The sequence below is a fragment of the Bolinopsis microptera genome, chromosome 12, assembly GCF_026151205.1.
Source record: "Bolinopsis microptera isolate Bmic1 chromosome 12, MBARI_Bmic_1.0, whole genome shotgun sequence".
Lineage (NCBI taxonomy): Eukaryota > Metazoa > Ctenophora > Tentaculata > Lobata > Bolinopsidae > Bolinopsis > Bolinopsis microptera.
Window position 1 is genome coordinate 10,375,547 of NC_087083.1, and position 20,233 is coordinate 10,395,779.

Below are 20,233 nucleotides of genomic sequence, written 5' to 3' on the forward strand. Positions count from 1 at the left end.
ATTGGGCACCAAACCCTGCATGGATTATTGAATCCTTAGATTGAGCACCAAACCCTGCCTGGATTACTGAATCCTTATATTGGGCACCAAACCCTGCCTGGATTACTGAATCCTTAGATTGGGCACCATACCCTGCCTGGATTGCTGAATCCCTAGATTGAGCACCAAACTCTGCCTGGATTACTGAATCCTTAGATTGGGCACCATACTCTGCCTGGATTACTGAATCCTTAGATTGGGCACCATACTCTGCCTGGATTACTGAATCCTTAGATTGGGCACCAAACTCTGCCTGGACTGCTGAATCCCTAGATTGGGCACCAAACCCTGCCTCGATTACTGAATCCCTAGATCGGGCACTAAATCCTGCCTGGATTACTGAATCCCTAAATTGGGCACCAAACCCTGCCTGGATTACTGAATCCTTAGATTGGGCACCAAACCCTGCCTGGATTACTGAATCCTTAGATTGGGCACCATACTCTGCCTGGATTACTGAATCCTTAGATTGGGCACCAAACCCTGCCTGGATTACTGAATCCTTAGATTGGGCACCAAACCCTGCCTTGATTACTGAATCCTTAGATTGGGCACCAAACCCTGCCTCGATTACTGAATCCCTAGATCGGGCACTAAATCCTGCCTGGATTACTGAATCCCTAAATTGGGCACCAAACCCTGCCTGGATTACTGAATCCTTAGATTTGGCCTAAGAGTGGTCAACATCATCAAATTGTCAAAGTAGTAGTCGTGATGGTGACTAATTAAGCGCTATATTGTGAGTTCTACCTATGTGTAAAATGTTGCTACTCTTAAAACCGCCGCTCTCTTGAATATTCGAGACTAAAAAGAAGGAAAAACACTCGGTAGTCTTTGAATTGTTACTTTTCAACCGTTCCATTTGAATTATCCAATTGCCCCCGTTCTTTGATTGCCACTGATAAACAGTCACTTGAGGTATTCGTACGGTCTCAAGTACTTATCATTCAATAGCTCCTCGGCATTCGTGGTATTTGTTCCAGAACATACCATCTAGGGCTTCTTCAAGTTCGTTTAACTCTATCTTAAACAGTGACATAGGCGGTATTGCCCGACGTACTGTGTATTCACTATATCTGTTGCTACAAGAAGGAATGTGTATAATATCCGAAACCGCCCGAAGAAAGAAAAAGAAACGTATACTGACGCTGGATTGATAACTGCTGAATATTGCCAATATTATTCTATCTGGCTGCTAACGAAGACCCATTCTGCCGGTCTAATCAAACAGTTGTCCTCTGGTATTCTCTCCCCTGCAGAAACAGAAAGAGAAACAGAAACCAGGTTCCATCTTCACTTCGCCTCTGGTTCAAGGTTCGAGTTATAGTATGATGGGCTTGCAGCTCTAGCTACCTTGCAACGTGACACCACGTCATCCGGCTTAGCGTGCTAAAGCTATTTTGACCACTCGTAATCTAATGTGATCTACCGAAGACTCTAGTCAGATCTTAAACTCTACCGGACTCTACCATAGCAACCGGGCTATAGTGTCTCCATAGTACTGAACGTCCAATGTGATTTCACACCACGTGTTGTGACGTCATACCACGTGACGTGACGTCATAGTACTGAACGTCCAATGTGATTTCACACCATGCTCTTGTCCCTTGTCTCGACTAGTCTCATGTCTCCCCCGGTGTCTGCGCACTCGCCCCAATTCTCGTCCCTAATACCTCCTCTAATAGCGTCGTATCATTTGGTGGTGGTGGCGGCGGTGGCGGCGTACGACGGCGCACCTGGAACAAGCCGTTCAGTGGGGCCGGACAGAGTGGGGGACCGCCCGACTCGGATGTAGGCCGTTCTCACAGCCGCAGGTAACGGTGATTTGGCGGTCATTTGACCAGCAGTCACCCGATTTACAGTCTTGTGACGTGCAGTTTACTGACGACAAGTGTGTGCGTGTGATTTCTCTTAATCCGTTTATTTTACTCCTGTTTTTTTGATGTGACGTTTCGTCACACCACGTGTTGTGAGTCACATCACGTGACGTCACAACACGTTTCGTGATCATATCTTGTGTGTTTTGCCTGCTAAATTCCTCTCAAATCACAATTCTGTGTGTTAACTTAATAAAAAGAATAAGAAATCTCCACGCATGACTGAGAATTGTAATTTTGCTCTCTGTTACTGATCGCTTGATCTGAATACTCTGTGTGATAAATGATCACTAAACTGACTTCTTCCCATCTCATCCCTATATCCGGATTTGAGGATCAAAATTTCTTATCTATTAAAAAGTACTCAGTATCGCTTATGTGGTCAATGGTTAAGTGCTTACGTAATAAATAGTAAGTACCTAGCTAATTAACACAATAAGTACTGCTACAGCTATAGAGCAACTTATGAAATATCGGATTGATATCTTGTATCACCGCAATCTAATGACCACGTATCAGTGTAATATTACAACTTATTAAGGAATTTGGAAGTGGTTTAAAGAATTGGGGATCCGTCTTTAAGCACCTTTCGCTAACCTTAACCATAGGTTAGCTATGTAACAAGTAAGTTTAATTTGATGTCGTTATGCTCACTGTTCTGCCTCTCTTCTGGATAAACGGTGGTATTCAATTACTTTTAGTAACTTAAATGTTCTTATTTGAGAGCACACTTTACTTAGCGTAATGTTATCTAAATATCTTAAACAGCGAGCTGCATAAACAACTCAAAGGCAAACGTCGGGAATAGTTTGCACCAAATCTTACGTAGATTTAAGATTTTCTACATTTCATACTTTGTTTCACAACTTCTAAAATATGACAACAGTCATAGATCATAATAGTTAAGACACAATACACTACACATATTGAGACACAATACACTACACAAGTTAAGACACAATACACTACACAAGTTAAGACACAATACACTACAGAAGTTAAGACACAATACACTACACAAATTAAGACACAATACACTACACAAGTTAAGACACAATACACTACACAAGTTAAGACACAATACACTACACAAATTAAGACACAATACACTACACAAGTTAAGACACAATAGTAATACACTACACAAATTAAGACACAATACACTACACAAGTTAAGACACAATACACTACACAAGTTAAGACACAATACACTACACAAATTAAGACACAATACACTACACAAGTTAAGACACAATACACTACACAAGTTAAGACATAATACACTACACAAGTTAAGACACAATACACTACACAAGTTAAGACACAATACATCACACATAATTGCCCAGCTCGGTGGATGTAAGGGGTGGTAATAGGAACAAACTGGATAAAGCTGCATTACAAGTCAATGACGCTCGCTTCACAAAAGTAAAGGGCCCCCGGTTCAGTGGCAAGGCAAGTGGAGCGCCCCCCAAAAAGAGTGAGCCGGGAACGAAACAAGTGAAACAGAAAATGACAGCGAGGAAAGCAGACCCGGGCGGGAAGAAGGGAACGAGCGGAGGAGGCGGAGGAGGAGGAGGAGGGATGATGGAGCAAGATAGCGGGTATCTGACCGCATGAGCGCAACATCAGCAGCAGCATGAGTCACATACTCCTGCACGTGCAAATACGTGCACACGTGTCACGCGCACTGTGCACGTGTCACTCCGCATGAGAGAATCAGGATATCCCTGCACCTAACAGCACAGAGCAGCTGTGCCTCCTGCTGGCAGCACCGCAGACAAAATCGAGATCAGGGTTATATGCGATATCGTGATCATCAAAACGCCGATATCATGGCAGTTCCCCTACAATTAATACCCTTTATCTGGCTTAAAAGAAGTGTCTCAATCAGCATTGTCGCCCATGATTCCAAGTGATGAGATAACAGTCACAGCTGTGATAAGGCGGTCCTGACCTTTGAACAGCAGATAATCGCAATCAGTAACTACGCTTTTAATCAATTTACTTATTTCAGACAGAGTAATTTTTAATAATATGAAGCTCCCGCATGTAACGCTGTGCCTACTCTTTTAGCTTTATCATCATAGCATACACTGTCTCCTTCTTTTTAGTGAACATGGTGTTTTGTGAGTTTATATCTTCTGACATGTACGGAAATATCTGAACAAGAATTCAGCTCACAGTATGTTGAATGAGTAACCGAATTTGCCCCTAACAAATTGATTATTGATTAACGATTCTGAATGTGTTGCTAACATTTCATCTCCCGGTATTTTCCCGTTCCGCAGTCTTCAAACCAAGACCTTTACTTACATCATAAAATTATCACTTATCAAACCGTTAAAATGAAACCAGAATTTGGGAAAACTTGATTTCAGATATTGAGGGGTAAATTTGGTTACTCATCCAGATCAAGTTTACCTAGACTCAATCAAGTATCTTAGTATTTAATTAGACTTATTGAACTTCTGGGTTGAGTAACAGGTAGACATTGGTCTACCTTTTGTTTTATCTAACCTTCTAAAATACACGCGAATCGTCTAAAATTGGACTAACGGTGCATTGAAACCTCCCTGTAGTGTTACATGCATCCACCTTATGTCAGGTATATAATTTGTATAAGTCATATTATGGGGTATTTAGTTTTCTTCTGTTTGGATAATATGAGTGGAGGTTCCTCTGCTTCACACAACTCATGGAACATTTCCTTTTCATTATTCAAATTAAGTTTAAAGAGTAATAAACTTACTTATTGAATTAATTAGTAAGTAGTGAACTTATTCTCGAACTGAATCATGGTTATTATATTGGAGGTAAGGTTAATAACATTATTTTATTATAAATAAGTTGTGTTTATTAGGTTGTTAATTAATGATTATCACTAATACGTTCGTCTGTGTCCGTCAGTCAGTCTGTCAGTTTCTCTGTCAGTTAATTGAGTAATTAAGTTAATTAAGTATCGAGTAATTAAGTTAATTAAGTATCGAGTAATTAAGTTAATTAAGTATCGAGTGGGTAATGTTATTCTTCTAGAGAGGAAGATCAACGAGCGGAAAAAAGAAAGTATGTGCATGTAAATATTATCATATCAGGCAGCATGTTGTTATGGAATATAAAATTGCAAGAAAATTCCCTTACAAGCTTAACACAGGCCACACCGCTAGATCCTCCCAATTGAAGGACTCTGACTTTCACTTTCGGTTTCACTTTCGGTTTCACTTTCGGTTTCACTTTCGGTTTTTAACGAAGCACGTTCTGTAACAATCGTTAAAGAATCAATAAAATCAGAGTCCTTCAATGATCAGCTCCTGATTCCTCAATATAACAGTCTTGTCTTCAATCATCCTCCCCAACCGTAGCACTTACCTTGTTTTTAACTTGTCTGTTTTTCAATGATCGAGTAATCCACCAAGAACTAATCACTTAAATATAAATAACAGTTTAATTGATCAGTTGTAATTCTTATTACAACTAATTGATTAATTGTTACTATAATTGCTTGTGAGATGTGATCAGAAACAATCATTTCGTAGAATGCAGTTTAAAATCATTTGAAAAGTTCTTGAAACATTTTCTTTTTTGCCAAAATTTTTGGAATTCTTCGAATCTCTGCAGATCCTGCAGCTGTATATATATTATAACTAAAGCACCACCTTATTTTCTACTGCTTTTAAAAGCCGCGCTCTTAGCTAATATCACTTTTGCTGCTCTAAACCAGACATTTTAGCCTTACTTTCAGTGACAAATTTACAAACAAACTTACAAACAAACTTACAAACAAACTTACAAACAAACTTACAAACAAACTTACAAACAAACTTACCAAAAAACTTTCAAACAAACTTTCAAACAAACTTACAAACAAACTTACTTTAACAAACTTACTTTAACAAACTTACCAACAAACTTCCAATAAACCTACTTTAACAAACTTACCAACAAACTTACTAACAAACTTACCAACAAATTTACTAACAAACTTACTAACAAAATTACTAACAAACGTGTGATCATTCAAAGAAGCTTACAGACGAAGACTGTACGATCTTGGCACCGTGACAAATTAAATCTGTAAAGAGTTATTCCTTGAAAATTTAAAGCCATGACAGTTTAAACTGAGAACAGTCAAGATTGTGACGATTTAGGACAGTAAAAAGTTGAAACCGTAACCATTTACGACCGTGACAAGTTGAGAACGTAACTTTACGACCGTGACAAGTTGAAACCGTGACAAGTTTAGAATTTGATGAGTTGATACTGTGATTCTGTGTATTTGACTATTCAACACTGTGACCAATCGGCGACAAATTGAGATTGCATGACAGGTCCGTCATTATTTAAGACCAAGACAACTTATATAAGTTAAGACTGTGACAATTTGAGACTGTTAAATTTTAAGACTGTGACAACTTACGGCTATGACAGTTTACGACCGTTAGAACTTGAGACTCTGGCAAGTTGATACCGTGACAATTTACGACCGTAAGAATTTGAGAACGTTCAACGTGATACTTTACGACCGTGGCAATTTGAGACCGTGACAAGTTGATACCGTGACAGTTTACGACCGTGACAAGTTGAGAACGTAACTAACTGTCATAATTTCACCAGGTCTATTGTTCAGTTACTAGTTCTGATGTTAGACTTCGTGAGTGTTTGGTTGTTTGCTGCCGGATTCGTTCACTTGGTAAGTAAATTAAAAAGCCAAATATTCACTTGGTTAGTAAATTAAAAAGCTAAATATTTGCTATGGAATTTCGTTTTCATCCGAAACAATCAGACAGCCATATAGAAGCATTTTGAGCCGTTTTGATACTACCATAATATGTATATATACAGTCAATCTTTTTACCGTCCAATTGAGAAAGTGATGAAAGTTTGTCTATATATAGACAAACTTTCATCACTTTCTCAATTGGACGGTAAAAAGATTGACTGACCACGAACTTATAATTGAGTTCATCCATTTCAAGAGCTACAAAACGAAGGTGGTTTTACAACTTTTTCCGGTTGCAAGGCTTTCAAATGGTCGCTAACTTCTTATATTATAGGTTGAGAACTCTGGTGATCCCTGGAAGCCGAACAGCGCGAGGACGGACAACTTCACCTACTTTGATTCAGTGTGGCTCACCATGGTGACCATGAGTACAGGTTTGCTCCCTATCTGATGTTAATTAATTAATTATTGATTCATCGATTAAGTAATACCTGATATTATTATTTTTATCATGGTACAGGGTTACTGCGGATAGCTGATATTACAACTTGATTTATGATTATAATCTTAATATTAACTAAAACTAATTACATAATCACTTAATTAATCATCGTAAGTAATCCCAAAAGTAGTAAAATAAATTACATAACTGATATATATAATTATCGTAAAAAAATGCATAACTTATATTACTGATGGAAAAACGGTGTCCTCACAGCAAATTTGAGGAATCCTCTGTCCATTTTTTCTCGAATGTTTTCAACCTTTCTCAAATTTGCCCCACTCTAAAAATGTATCTCAGTTGGTTACGGTGACGTGTACCCTACCACGGGAATTGGGCGCTCCTTCATGATGGTATTCATTGTTTGCGGTCTGGCGATGTTTGCTACTTACACGCCATACCTCTACGAGTTCTACAGGAGCCGATCACCCTACGCCGGCAGATACGAGCGAGCTGATAGTAAAAAGTAAGTGACATCTGATCTGATCTGATCACCTCGCATCTGGTCACATGGTCCACAATATTTATTTTCTGCCGTCATTGATTAGAATAGAATCATTTTAAGATTATGCAGATTAAAGGACCAGTTAACTGAAAAAAAAGTTATCCTCATATTTTGACAGATTGTGACAAATAGCAAACTAAGCAACGAGTCGAAATTCCTAAATCTCTAACTGCTCTCTAACGCGTGTAAATAGCGTTTGTATTATTTTGGCGATGACGTCATAAAGTCCCTTGCGCGCGCAGAAGAGCTCGTGAGACTGTATTTTACAGGTAGAAAATGGACATAATACAATGTTTTTCCCCGAATAACTCGAAAAGTAAGTAATTTAGGGTACATGTTGCTTCATAAGTTGTATATAAACATGGCCATTCTGCACAATTTGCACACATTCAAAAACCTTTAGGGCCTTCATAGCCCAATTTACCAGATACCCATAGTTTTGCATGATTTCTGGAACCGAAAATCAGTTTTTCGCCAATAACTGAAAAAGTAAGCACTTTAAGGCATATGTTTGTTCGTAAGTCATATATTAATATGCTAATTGCGGTTCTTTTGCACCCTGTCTAAAGACTCTATCACGATCCTATCGAAAATGGGCTGAGCACCACGCCCAAAATGGTTTTTGGCGAATTTCTCGAAAAGTAAGGATTTTAGGCCATGTGTTGCTCAATAACTCCTATATAAACATGCATATGCGGCTTCGTTTAAGCCTATTTTGAAGTCTCTACGACCTTCAGAAGCAAGGGGTCGGTTACGTTATTGGGTCAATATGGGCGTGGCCCTCCTGGGTTTTCTCCACGGTCAAAAAAATGTCTCCAAACGAAAATCGTTTATTCATACCTTCGGGAAGGTCTGTGCAAAGTTTCGTGAGTATCTGAACATTTGCGGGTTCATTTCCATAAATGTCCATAAATGACTGGACTACACAACTTTAGAGTTAACTTTAGAGAAACTCATAAGTCATTTATCTCAAATTAAGCTGTTAGTGTCCATGATCAGCCTGTGGCGACAATGTTTTACGTGAAATGTAAAAATCAGGAGTAATATAAAAAGTGTATTTTTAGATTAAAGTGCTAGCTCATAGTTTTAGAATTGTATAGATTAACGTTGGTCGTTTAGCCATCTAACAATCGATCGTGCCGTAATATATGGCCAAAGAATAATAGGGTCTTGGAAATTCTATAGTTGTTCAGTGGGTCGATTGACTGAACACGTTTGCACTTGGTATTTAAACTTACCAGTAGTTTATTTATGTTATGTACCGATGATAATGCAATTAGGATAACAACTAGGTAAGCCGTAAGTCTAATTCAAAACACACCGCACACCGTACACTCGAATCAGTATTACTATTTGGTAGACCGGGTATTTTGGCGGGAATTCTGTTCCCATGGCACTGTTCTGATAGAAGCTACTTCTACTAATGGTCCCAGAGGAACGGCCGTAAAGTAGCCAGACTTCTTGTCTCCTATACTGGCTGACACATGCCAATCCAAAATTATCACATATGACATAAGTAATTGTAATAGCAGAAACTTTCTAACCGTACATTCACCCGCCACTGTTCAAGAACCTATATCACTGTTTAAAATCATGACGTGAGCACTGTACATCCAATCAGCTATTCCTTTAGTTAGGATGATAGCCAAAACTATAAGGATTTTGGAGAACTAGGGAAATAGTCATAATTCTAAAATTTGAGTGAGTTACAGGTGTTTTATTGACAACGATAAACATTTGCAACGTATATTACGCTATGCCAGCGCGCACTGAGGGACTTTATGACGTCACGAGGCCACAGCTTATTATTGCAATAACACGCGTTACACGTACGCTAGAGAGTTGGTTCTTTCGGCGATACGATTCTTTACCGGTTTGTCACAGCTGATTTAAATCTTAGCCAAATTGGAGACTACAAATTTTTCAGTTAACTGGTCCTTTAAATAGCTCAAGTAACGTTCATTGCAGACAATAACTCTTTTCAATTAACGATAAAATATGTTATTAATATTATAGATATTTTTGCAGATATTTTGGTCTTGTGTAAATGTAATTGTAATGCATTGATGTAAAATTTATTTGAATTTTGAAATAACTAATTGCTTATAATGATAATTTTGTTTCAGATACGTAGTAGTTTGTGGACATATTACCTACAACAACGTAAAATCTTTTTTAGCGGACTTTCTTCATCCGGACAGAGGAGATCGCACTAGCAGAGTCCTTTTTCTTGACAAGTTAGAGATAATTGTTTTTTTTTGTCTTTCACTTTCATTTTGTGTCGACAGTTTCGCTTTCAATTTTGTTATAATATAGTCGTAAGCTTACGCTTTGGTACCAAGATTTGTATTTTACTTGAAAAATTTGAAATTTATCAACAGATTGTTGTTTCAAATCATTAAATGTGTAGACATGTTTTCATTGGATGAATCATGAAAGTGAAATTGAAATTAACAGGGGTTATTTTTCAGTAAGCGTCCTGAACCGGAATTGACTGGTCTTATTAAGCGCTATTTTTTAAGTGTTCAGTATTTTGAGGGGTCTGCCTTGAATCACAATGATTTACGGCGAGTTCAGGTTAGTTTCATATTATATTCCTGTATTTTTGTCGCCGAAACCATTTTATCTTCTATTCGTAGGAATGCCTTAAGTTCAAAAATCAAATTTCATAAAAAACTTTGAAATACAAACACCATATTTGAGGTCTGCCACATTATGAAGCAATTAGTGATTCAATTAAATAATTAGTACACTGTAATTACTTCTTTCAGTTAGAGCATTCAGACGCGGTCATTCTGTTGTGTAACAAAGATTCTGATGATACGAAGTCCGAGGATGCAGCTACTATACTAAGAGCTGTGAGTGGGGCGGCGGCTTTTTTCTTCGTTTTATGAGTCGGAGCTCATATATTGTCAATATTGTACATGATCATCATCGATTTTTTTGCTACCATTTTAATCTGACATGACAAAATAAAATTGTCTGTATTAAATTTGACGGATAAAAATCCTCAGATATCAGTAAAGAACTACTGCAGTAAAGCTCGGCTTATTATGCAGCTTCTTAACTATAAATCTAAAAGCTTCCTTCAAACAATTCCTAATTGGGACCCTATTAACTACAGAGACGAAAATATTTGTATTAGTGAGGTATGTTGATTGTTTTTCCGTATTTACTATTAATTTTACTAAAAGATATTCCATAAGACATCTCCTTTTAAAATGCATAAGAATTAGTTATAATCATCGTTCAACAATATGTCTTAAATTCGGAATATTTACATTTCACCCAGTGTTTATTCTAATTATTCCTAATTATTCCTAATTATTCTTAATTATTCCTGATTATTCTTAATTATTCCTAATTATTCCAAGTTTTCAGAGAAGTTGATAGTTTTCTTTCAGTTCATGTACGGGTTAGTTGCACAGAGCTGCTTGTGCCCTGGATTCTCTACATTAATGATAAACCTCATCTCAACCCGTTCCTACATTCCTGGGGTAGGAAATTGTTCCGTGGCAGTTACTTTAATGACGTCACGCTCCTTTAATGACGTCACGTTCCTTTAATGACGTCACGCTCCTTTAATGACGTCACGTTCCTTTAATGACGTCACGCTCCTTTAATGACTTCATGTTCCTTTAATGACGTCACATTTCTTTAATGACGTCACGTTCCTTTAATGACGTCACGCTTATTTTGTTTCATATTTTGGAGACTTGTTGAATATTTTGAAAACGTAACGCCTTTTTAATGACGTGATCTTCATGTTAATTCACTTTTTTAAGGCGCTTAAAGGTGACTTAAGTAGCCTAGTAAAACTTGAAAAAGTTGACTTACCTTGTTTAGAACGAGAAGACAAACGAGAATTTGGACTGGAAATCAGATTATGCGTATGGTTGTGATCACGAAATCTACACTGTCATGATCAGCAGTGATTTCAACGGCATGACCTTCCCGGAAGCAGCCGAGTCAGTTTACTTTTATTTTTGTTCCATGACCTGTTAATGATCTCGTCTTTACATCAAAGCGTTGATTTTATTTCCGTTTTGTTTTCAATGTCATTTTCACTTTCTACCCGCCCTGCTCTCTGTCACAAACTCATACCCAGGATATGTTACAAGCAGTTGAACCTGTTGATGATCGCTGTTGAAAACTTCGATAACTCCGGATTAGCCATTAATCCGTTACCGGACCAGTTTACGATACGGAAGGAATGTCTCGGTTACTTCATCGCCTCCTCGTATAAAGATGTTTGCAGGTTTGGGATCCATTAGTTAATCACTACTCAATTAGTAGTAGTCAATTACTAGTTAATTAATTTCAAATATGATGACGGACACAGAATTTATATAAAATCTGTTTTAACGGAAATTTTTAACGGTTACTGATTGAAAAGTTCTTCGTCTTTAACAATATTTGATTCACAAAACTTCTTTTCTGAATTTTAATTACATATTTTTCTTTCAGGGCGAGGTTTTACTGTGCCCTTTGTTTAAATGAAGGTATTGAGATCGGGTTCAAACCTTGTAAATGCCGACTGGAAGCAGGTTAATATTTCAGCTATTTATTAGTTACTGGTTGTAAACTTTTAAAAAGTTGATAAGATGTTCGTAGCTGGTTTATACTTTAAATAATATTATTCATTGCTATTATTGCACATTTTTGCATGCTATCAGTTTATAAATAAATTATCATTTTCGTTATTGAAAAAGTATAATTTGAAACGTAGTTATTGCTTGCTAGTTGCTATTATATGTTATTTTGTTAGAAATTTGCCATGAAATTTTAGAAACAGGTGATCAGAAGATTTCTTTAAATGCGGAAAGTTAGTGTTTATTGTGCGCTGTTTGCTATATACTACAAGTATTGTTTTTTAATTCATTTGTGCCATTAAAGCTGTAAATTTGCTACAAGTTTTGTGTTTACTATAAGTATGCCATAAGTTTGCTACATATTTAGTGTAAACTAACAATTTGCCATAAGTTTGCTACATATTTAGTGTATACTATAAGTTTGCTACATTTTCAGTGTTTAAGTTATAAGTTTGCCATAAGTTTGCTACATATTTAGTGTATACTATAGGTTTGCCATGAGTTTGCTACATATTTAGTGTTTACTATAAGTTTGCCATGAGTTTGCTACATATTTAGTGTTTACTATAAGTTTGCCATAAGTTTGCTACATATTTAGTGTTTACTATAAGTTTGCCATAAGTTTGCTACATATTTTGTATATACTATAAGTTTGCCATAAGTTTGCTACATATTTAGTGTTTACTATAAGTTTGCCATAAGTTTGCTACATATTTAGTGTTTACTATAAGTTTGCCATAAGTTTGCTACATATTTAGTGTTTACTATAAGTTTGCCATAAGTTTGCTACATATTTAGTGTATACTATAAGTATGCCACAAGTTTGCTACATATTTAGTGTATACTAACAATTTGCCTTAAGTTTGCTACATATTTAATGTATACTATAAGTTTGCCATGAGTTTGCTACATATTTAGTGTTTACTATAAGTTTGCCATAAGTTTGCTAGATATTTAGTGTTTACTATAAGTTTGCCATAAGTTTGCTACATATTTTGTATATACTATAAGTTTGCCATAAGTTTGCTACATATTTTGTATATACTATAAGTTTGCCATAAGTTTGCTACATATTAAGTGTTTACTATAAGTTTGCTACATATTTTTTGCTACATATTAAGTGTTTACTATAAGTTTGCTACATATTGTTTGCTACATATTAAGTGTTTACTATAAGTTTGCTACATATTGTTTGCTATATGTCACGTGCTATACTCGCTGCTAGTTACCCGCCCATTTCCAGCTGTTCCTCAACTATCTACCGTTCCTGCAGCTAAAAAGAAACGATCTAACGTCCAACTCATTCCCCTTTCTGAGCACAAATCCCCCAACAACAATGAAACAGGTTTCCCATCTTTTTTATTTATTTATATTTCTCAGGTTTCACTGTTATTTTCTCCGAAAGAAAAAATTTTGCTAGAAATTGAGAAATAAATTCATCTGAAATTCGCAAATCAAATTATTGGACCGGCAAAGAAATTTGGGATCCAAGCTGGTCCGTAATGTGTCACTGAAGCTGCCATAGGAGTGACGTATAATTTCATGACATTTCGCGCCAATTAGCCAATTAGCCTACAGATGTATTCCATCTGGGATTCAGCTAATGAAGTGGTACTTGTCACTTGTCAAACAAGTATCCAGTCACGTGACAACAATATCGTTATTTGATTGGCTAATAACGGTCAGGTCTGACGCGTGTAGGAAGTGTAGACTCCAAATCCTCGACAGCGACAGATATCAACCAGCTCCGAACCGTCCGACATCTTTTCTCTCAGCATTCGGTATGCAAGCATTTTATATTTATATCGTCATTAGATTTCTATCGTCATTTTTATAGTTAAGAAGCAAGCAATTAGCCTCCTGGCATTTTTGTTTTCTACTAATCGAGCTTATCGAATGTCCTGAACTGTTCGTTAATTGCAATTGTATAGGATCTGATCTTATCTTGTCGAAAATCATCGCGCGAACTAATTATTATTTGTTAATTGTTATTAATATTAAATATCACTAATGATTATTAAATATCTCACCTTTAGACGAAGTCCACATCAGTGGACCGAGGAACGCTGACTGGAGCCGGAATGTCAAGCACGTTCGACCCCACAGGCAACTACCACTGGTCCCCCGAGAAGAAGTTTGAGGACGTCGACTTGGTGAGTCTGCTGTGCTCTGTCACGTGCCATGCGGAATTGTGACGTCATCAAATGGATAACATTCACATATTTCACATATTTTACATTCTTGCTACAACTTCAAATCACTGCAGCTGCTCTACCAGTAAAATAGAATGTTGCATCTGCACTGCTGTGACCTGCCCGCATTAAATAGATATTATTATTTCGCTCCCCTGCCCTCCTCACCTGAAAAATGAGGTTGACATCACGCTTGCTCTATCACATGATATATCACATGATATAATACACAATGTAGCCTGGACTTCAGAACGATTCTGTAGGTTCAGCACTTTGAGTTGAAAGTGCAACTGCATAGAAATGAACAATTATTGCTTGTACAAACAGTTATTATTACACGGCACGGAAAAGATAGATTATTATTATTATCCTGATTGACGCGGATCATGGTAATGGTTTAACATGGGTATTGAGGTGTTTGTGTTGTGTTGTAATTATTCATTATTTGTTTGTCATAATTACTTTACAGTGTGAACACTCAGGAAACTTTTCAAGAGGTGAACATTAAAAATAAACGCTTATTATGGACATAAGCCGTTACTGGATCAGAATAACGACCATTACTTGCACCATGGTTGTGTTTATTGAGCAGAACTTGAATAAAAACCTGGGCCAAAACTTGGACCATGCCTGTCTTTAACCGCAACCTGAATATGAACAAAACTTGGACCATGCTTGTCTTTAACCGCAATATGAATATGAACAAAACTTGGACCATGCCTGTCTTTAACCGCAATATGAATATGAATAAAACTCGGACCATGCCTGTCTTTAACCGCAACCTGAATATGAACAAAACTTGGACCATGCCTGTCTTTAACCGCAATATGAATATGAACAAAACTTGGACCATGCCTGTCTTTAACCGCAACCTGAATATGAACAAAACTTGGACCATGCCTGTCTTTAACCGCAACCTGAATATGAATAAAACTTGGACCATGCCTGTCTTTAACCGCAACCTGAATATGAACAAAACTTGGACCATGCCTCATGCCTGTCTTTAACCGCAACCTGAATATGAACAAAACTTGGACCATGCCTGTCTTTAACCGCAACCTGAGTATGAACAAAACTTGAACCAGAACATGAAACAGAATTCGAACAATGCCTGTCCTAACCCAGATCCTAAAATTGAAAAAAAGAACATGAACGAATTTTTCACCACCTTAATTTAAATATTTCTAAATTTATCCATCACCAATAAACTAACCCTGATATCTCTATTGATGTTGTATTGAATGGTTGATACACAAGATCTCTGTCGCCGTATTCAATCATATCTGTCATTGTCACAGATATTGTTTTTATTGTCACAGATCTGTCAAATTGTCATGTTGTCACTTCACATCCTGTGACGTAACACGCGATTCATGTGGTAACCCTATATGTCGATAACAGGCAGGCTACATTACGAAGGAGTACCAGTACAAGCCCGATGATGCAGAGGCAATCAACCAGAGGGTTGTCATCAAGTACATAAACGAGGTAAGAGAATATTCTGTCATTTGTATATTTGTACCGTCATCTCCTGTTTGATGACGTCATCTCCTGTTTGATGACGTCATCTCCTGTTTGATGGCATTATTGGATTAATATGACTCTGGTGGTTTTCCAGCAGAGGATGTTTTTTTGTACTTTCAATACAAATTCGATGTGTCCACACGTTTATCGTCTGTCTATATCCTAGTTAATTTGTCTGATACCATTTCGTCTCAAGTTTTGATCGCCACTTTGATTCACCCGGCCTCTTAATCGTCGTGAACATTCCACCTCTTCTTCTTATATATATCATGTAAATTCAACATATAATGTGTTGGTGCAGCCGTTAGTTTCTGTATTTGTGTCATTGTGACGTTTTAAAGCTCCCACGTCATATACAGCACCGTAGCATATGTTGTCCGCTATATAGACGTATAGAGCCAGTATCTCTTCATATTTAGTAATTAGTTGATTATTTTGTGGTCATCGCTTGCACGAAAATGCTTATATTGGGAGATCGAAGCATGACAAGTAAAATAATTGCACCCTGGCAAACTCTAAAACCCCAGGCAAGCGTTTCGTGCACGTGCAATTGCGCGTTTCGCATGTTTGGGGACAAACAGGTGATTTGCTAAGTGAATGAGCCTTACAGCCCGAGCCCTAGCTTTACTTTCTACTTCTTAACCAATCAATGATAAAATCAATGATATAACCAACTGACTGATAAATGATTACTATGCTGTACCTTGCTACATTATGATTAATTTTACTTAATTAATTGCATGAATTGAGTCATGAATTGATAAAAATACGATTTAAAGAATAAATGATAAAACTTATTGAACATCAATTTATCAATTAGAGGTCGCAAATACTAGTTCTTGTGAAAATTAACCAATAAATTCTTATGAATTAAATTTCTCATGCTAATTAACCAATTAGTTGTTATAAACACTAATAACTGACTTAATCACCTTTACAGAAAGACCACGAGTTAAACAATCACATAGTGATTTGCGCTTTCGGGGACGACAAAACACCAATATCAGGCCTGTCTAGTCTTATCAAGCCACTCCGCGCCAGTAATCTTCCTTATAAGGTACGGATTATTAATGTTTCCTTAGATTGAGGGTTATTTCCTTATAAGTAAATAAATATAATTTTATTGATGATAATAAAATATGGTGTGTTTCCTTATTAAAAGGTAAAATTTCATCCCTTATGTTTTCAAAATATAGCATATTTGCTATTCCTCATGAAATACTACATTAGAATAAATTATGTTTGAGATATCTGTTTACATCAAGAATTGAAAGTTTAAATTTCATATTTAAGAAAAATGCTGGTTTAAACAAAAGTAATTTCAGAAATTGAAAGTTGTTTTACTTCTCGCCGAGAAAGATTTCCTTTTGAAAGCCTGGAAAGAACTTCGACACTTCCCAAAAATCCGTGTTCTTTGCGTGAGTATATTCAATTCATAGTTTTACTTAATTAAACTATTCATAACACCTTAATTAAACTATTCATAACACCTTGAAATAGAAGAAACTGTTGTCATGCCATTGGCTGCATTGTAATTCAAGTTTCAACCAAACAGTTTGGAGATTGTCCATAGATTGTAAAACAATTTTTGTTCTAACGTGCACTATTCTTTCAGGGTTCAGCATTGGACAGAAGTAAATTAAAACGAGCGTTCATAAACCGAGCCAGCATGGTGGTCATTCTGTCGAACTACGGGAAAAGAATGGCATACAAAGATCCCTTCCTTTTAGATAAAGTAAGTAGGCTGAAGAGTCCGTTTCGTTATCTAATTAGTTTATCATATTAGTTAGTAGTATTAGGGTCATTATCTTTATCATATTAGTTAGTAGTATTAGGGTCATTATCTAATTAGTTTAATTATCTAATTAGTTTATCATATTAGTTAGTAGTATTAAAAAGGTCTTCTCTTTGAGGACGCTACCGTCGTATGAAACCAAGTGATATTTTATTTTTAAATTATTAATGTTCTCGTGAACTTTTCAGGAGCCAATATTGGCATGTCTCAATCTCCCTCAAGTGGCTGGCAAATCAGAAAATTCAAAACCCGTGGAGTTTATTGCGGAGCTCGTCAACGATTCCAATGTTCATTTCCTCGATCAGGTAATTCTAGCTTTTGCTGGTAAAATCTTTTATGGATAAAAATCTCTGTTGAGCAACTCATATGTTTAAGAACCAAGATTTAATACGCCATTTCGGGGCAAAAACGTTTTAGCAGAATTCCCAGAGATTGATTCACCTTAACGGTTAACCAGAAGGTTTATATCAAATTCAAATACTTTAACGGGAGGAACTGAATTTCCATTATTTATTTATTATTTATTTTATATTTATTTATAAATTATGTTGACTTTTGCACCATAAATCTAATCATCGAGTTCAATATTTGAGAAATAAACATCAAATGGTCGGGGGCTGATAGATTTTTAATCGCTAAAATGTCAATATTTTACTTCAGGATAACGAAGATGAACCTGACATAGAATTACATTTGACAATGAAGTTCGCACAGGGCAGCTGCATTACCGCTACAGCTTTAGATACACTCATGAGTGAAGCGTATTATAATGACGAGGTGAGAGGAAAAAGTTGTAAATTAATTTAATTATTCAGTTAACAAAAATGACAACTCACACAAATTCCAGTTATATCATATTAATAATGTTTCCCTTTTTCACCGACTTGCCAGCATGACCCCAATTCATTACTCGAAAACCAACCCATCACTAATTCATCACCTCACTTCCCCATTTACATAACCTCCAATTAATCCCAGGTAATGACGTTGGTACGGGCACTCATAGCAGGAGCAAACGTCCCCGAATACGACGCCGAGGACGAGGAACATTCCGGGCCACTACAAGTCCCCGCTAACGCGCTCTGTGGCTCCCAGTGTCGGGTGATCAGGATCAAAGCAGAGGAGCCCAGTCTCAGCGAGCACATCAAGGGTAAAGCTTATAAAGACGTGTTCGTGGAGCTGCTCCAAAAGTTCAACCTGTTGTGTCTGGGACTCCACCGCGCTATTGACTGGCACGAGGAAATCAGTGTGGAACACAAACGCTTCGTGTACATCAACCCGCCCGGAGAAACGAAGATCGTAGCATCGGACTACTTGTACGTGATTGTGCAGACGTCCAAACTGCAGCCCCCCACTGAGGTCATGTTGAACAAGATAAGGGACACCATGTTGAGGAAGGGCAGCACGCCTGAACAGCCGGACAGTAAACTCACCCGACAGAACAAAGTCGACACCGAATCAGGTTTAATTAATTAATTAATTAAATTTGAGTAATTTTTAAATCCCTTAGTTATTTTATACCAATTACTTGGACAAAGTTCAAATTATGATGATGACTGTAAATTTCGCTTTTCAAATGTTTTCGCCAAATTTTTGATGGTTTCAACTTATATAATTGATGTTTTGGGATAAAGTCATCAATTATATATAATATATCTTCGTCCCAAAACATCAATTATATGGTCGAGCCACTCAAAAAAGCGAAAACAAATTATTATTGTTTTAAGTGGTAGGAGAGAGAAACTCAACTTTTTGTATTCACACACGATGTCCCACGTAATTAGTCTCGTGGTCTGTCTTTGGAAACATTTCCTTGTGTTTTGTCAGCGCGTAACCTATTTCCGATTCCTACAGTACTTTTATTAAAGTTTTGGTTACATGAATATTTAAAGAATAACGACTTTTCTACTCTTTACATGCCATCTCTTGACATACATACCTTTGCATTATGGGATCCAACAGGAATCTTAACACTTAAGTTTATCCCTGACCCTGTCCCTTGCCGGTACCCTAGAACTCATAATACTTACCCGGACCATAAAACCTAATTCAAAACGGAGGTGTCCATTTCCCTGTGTTTCGTTCCTTTGAAATATTTCGTTAGATTTGCATTCTTGCATTTCTTGCGTCAAAACGTCTTTGTTTCGGGAAAGATTGCAGATACATTTCGCCTTTTGGCTTTGATATGTGCAAAGGTTTGAATTTATCTCCTTCATATAGTTGGACTGAATTTTGAGCTATATAAACAAAATTTATAATACACTGGACTATTATGGAACGGTCTAGAGACACAAATGTCGCGCTTTCCCCTGATCCTCTAGAATTATACTTTACCCAATCTCGACGTAACTTATATATATCTGCTTTTTTGGTAAGTATTTGTTTTCGGTCTACCTATGATTTGGACACGCCCTCTTAGTCCAATTATTGAGGTATTTCATGTTCCTTTTTGTTAGTCAATGTTGTGGCGCTCACAATTTCTACACG

At 36.9% G+C, this 20,233-nt stretch overlaps 1 protein-coding gene across 20 annotated transcripts in view; it reads left to right on the forward strand.

The window, feature by feature from the left end:
* Positions 1-20,233, forward strand: part of LOC134823990 (calcium-activated potassium channel slowpoke-like) — a 94,838-nt gene that overhangs the window by 71,117 nt on the left and 3,488 nt on the right. For 5 of the 20 annotated variants that reach the window (XM_063835603.1, XM_063835592.1, XM_063835595.1 and 2 more), the window contains 22 exons: positions 1,725-1,853; positions 6,531-6,606; positions 6,971-7,070; positions 7,439-7,604; positions 9,770-9,880; positions 10,115-10,220; positions 10,415-10,501; positions 10,658-10,792; positions 11,048-11,140; positions 11,490-11,611; positions 11,752-11,901; positions 12,111-12,190; positions 13,479-13,580; positions 13,922-14,016; positions 14,272-14,388; positions 15,829-15,915; positions 16,892-17,008; positions 17,277-17,369; positions 17,567-17,686; positions 17,935-18,051; positions 18,407-18,523; positions 18,725-19,208. In XM_063835603.1, the coding sequence (XP_063691673.1) occupies positions 1,725-1,853; positions 6,531-6,606; positions 6,971-7,070; positions 7,439-7,604; positions 9,770-9,880; positions 10,115-10,220; positions 10,415-10,501; positions 10,658-10,792; positions 11,048-11,140; positions 11,490-11,611; positions 11,752-11,901; positions 12,111-12,190; positions 13,479-13,580; positions 13,922-14,016; positions 14,272-14,388; positions 15,829-15,915; positions 16,892-17,008; positions 17,277-17,369; positions 17,567-17,686; positions 17,935-18,051; positions 18,407-18,523; positions 18,725-19,208 (2,804 nt within the window). Of the gene's footprint in view, positions 1-1,724; positions 1,854-4,952; positions 4,983-6,530; positions 6,607-6,970; positions 7,071-7,438; positions 7,605-9,769; positions 9,881-10,114; positions 10,221-10,414; positions 10,502-10,657; positions 10,793-11,047; positions 11,141-11,489; positions 11,612-11,751; positions 11,902-12,110; positions 12,191-13,478; positions 13,581-13,921; positions 14,017-14,271; positions 14,389-15,828; positions 15,916-16,891; positions 17,009-17,276; positions 17,370-17,566; positions 17,687-17,934; positions 18,052-18,406; positions 18,524-18,724; positions 19,209-20,233 lie in introns of all 20 variants that reach the window. The other 15 variants (XM_063835602.1, XM_063835608.1, XM_063835605.1 and 12 more) reach the window with 10 other exon arrangements.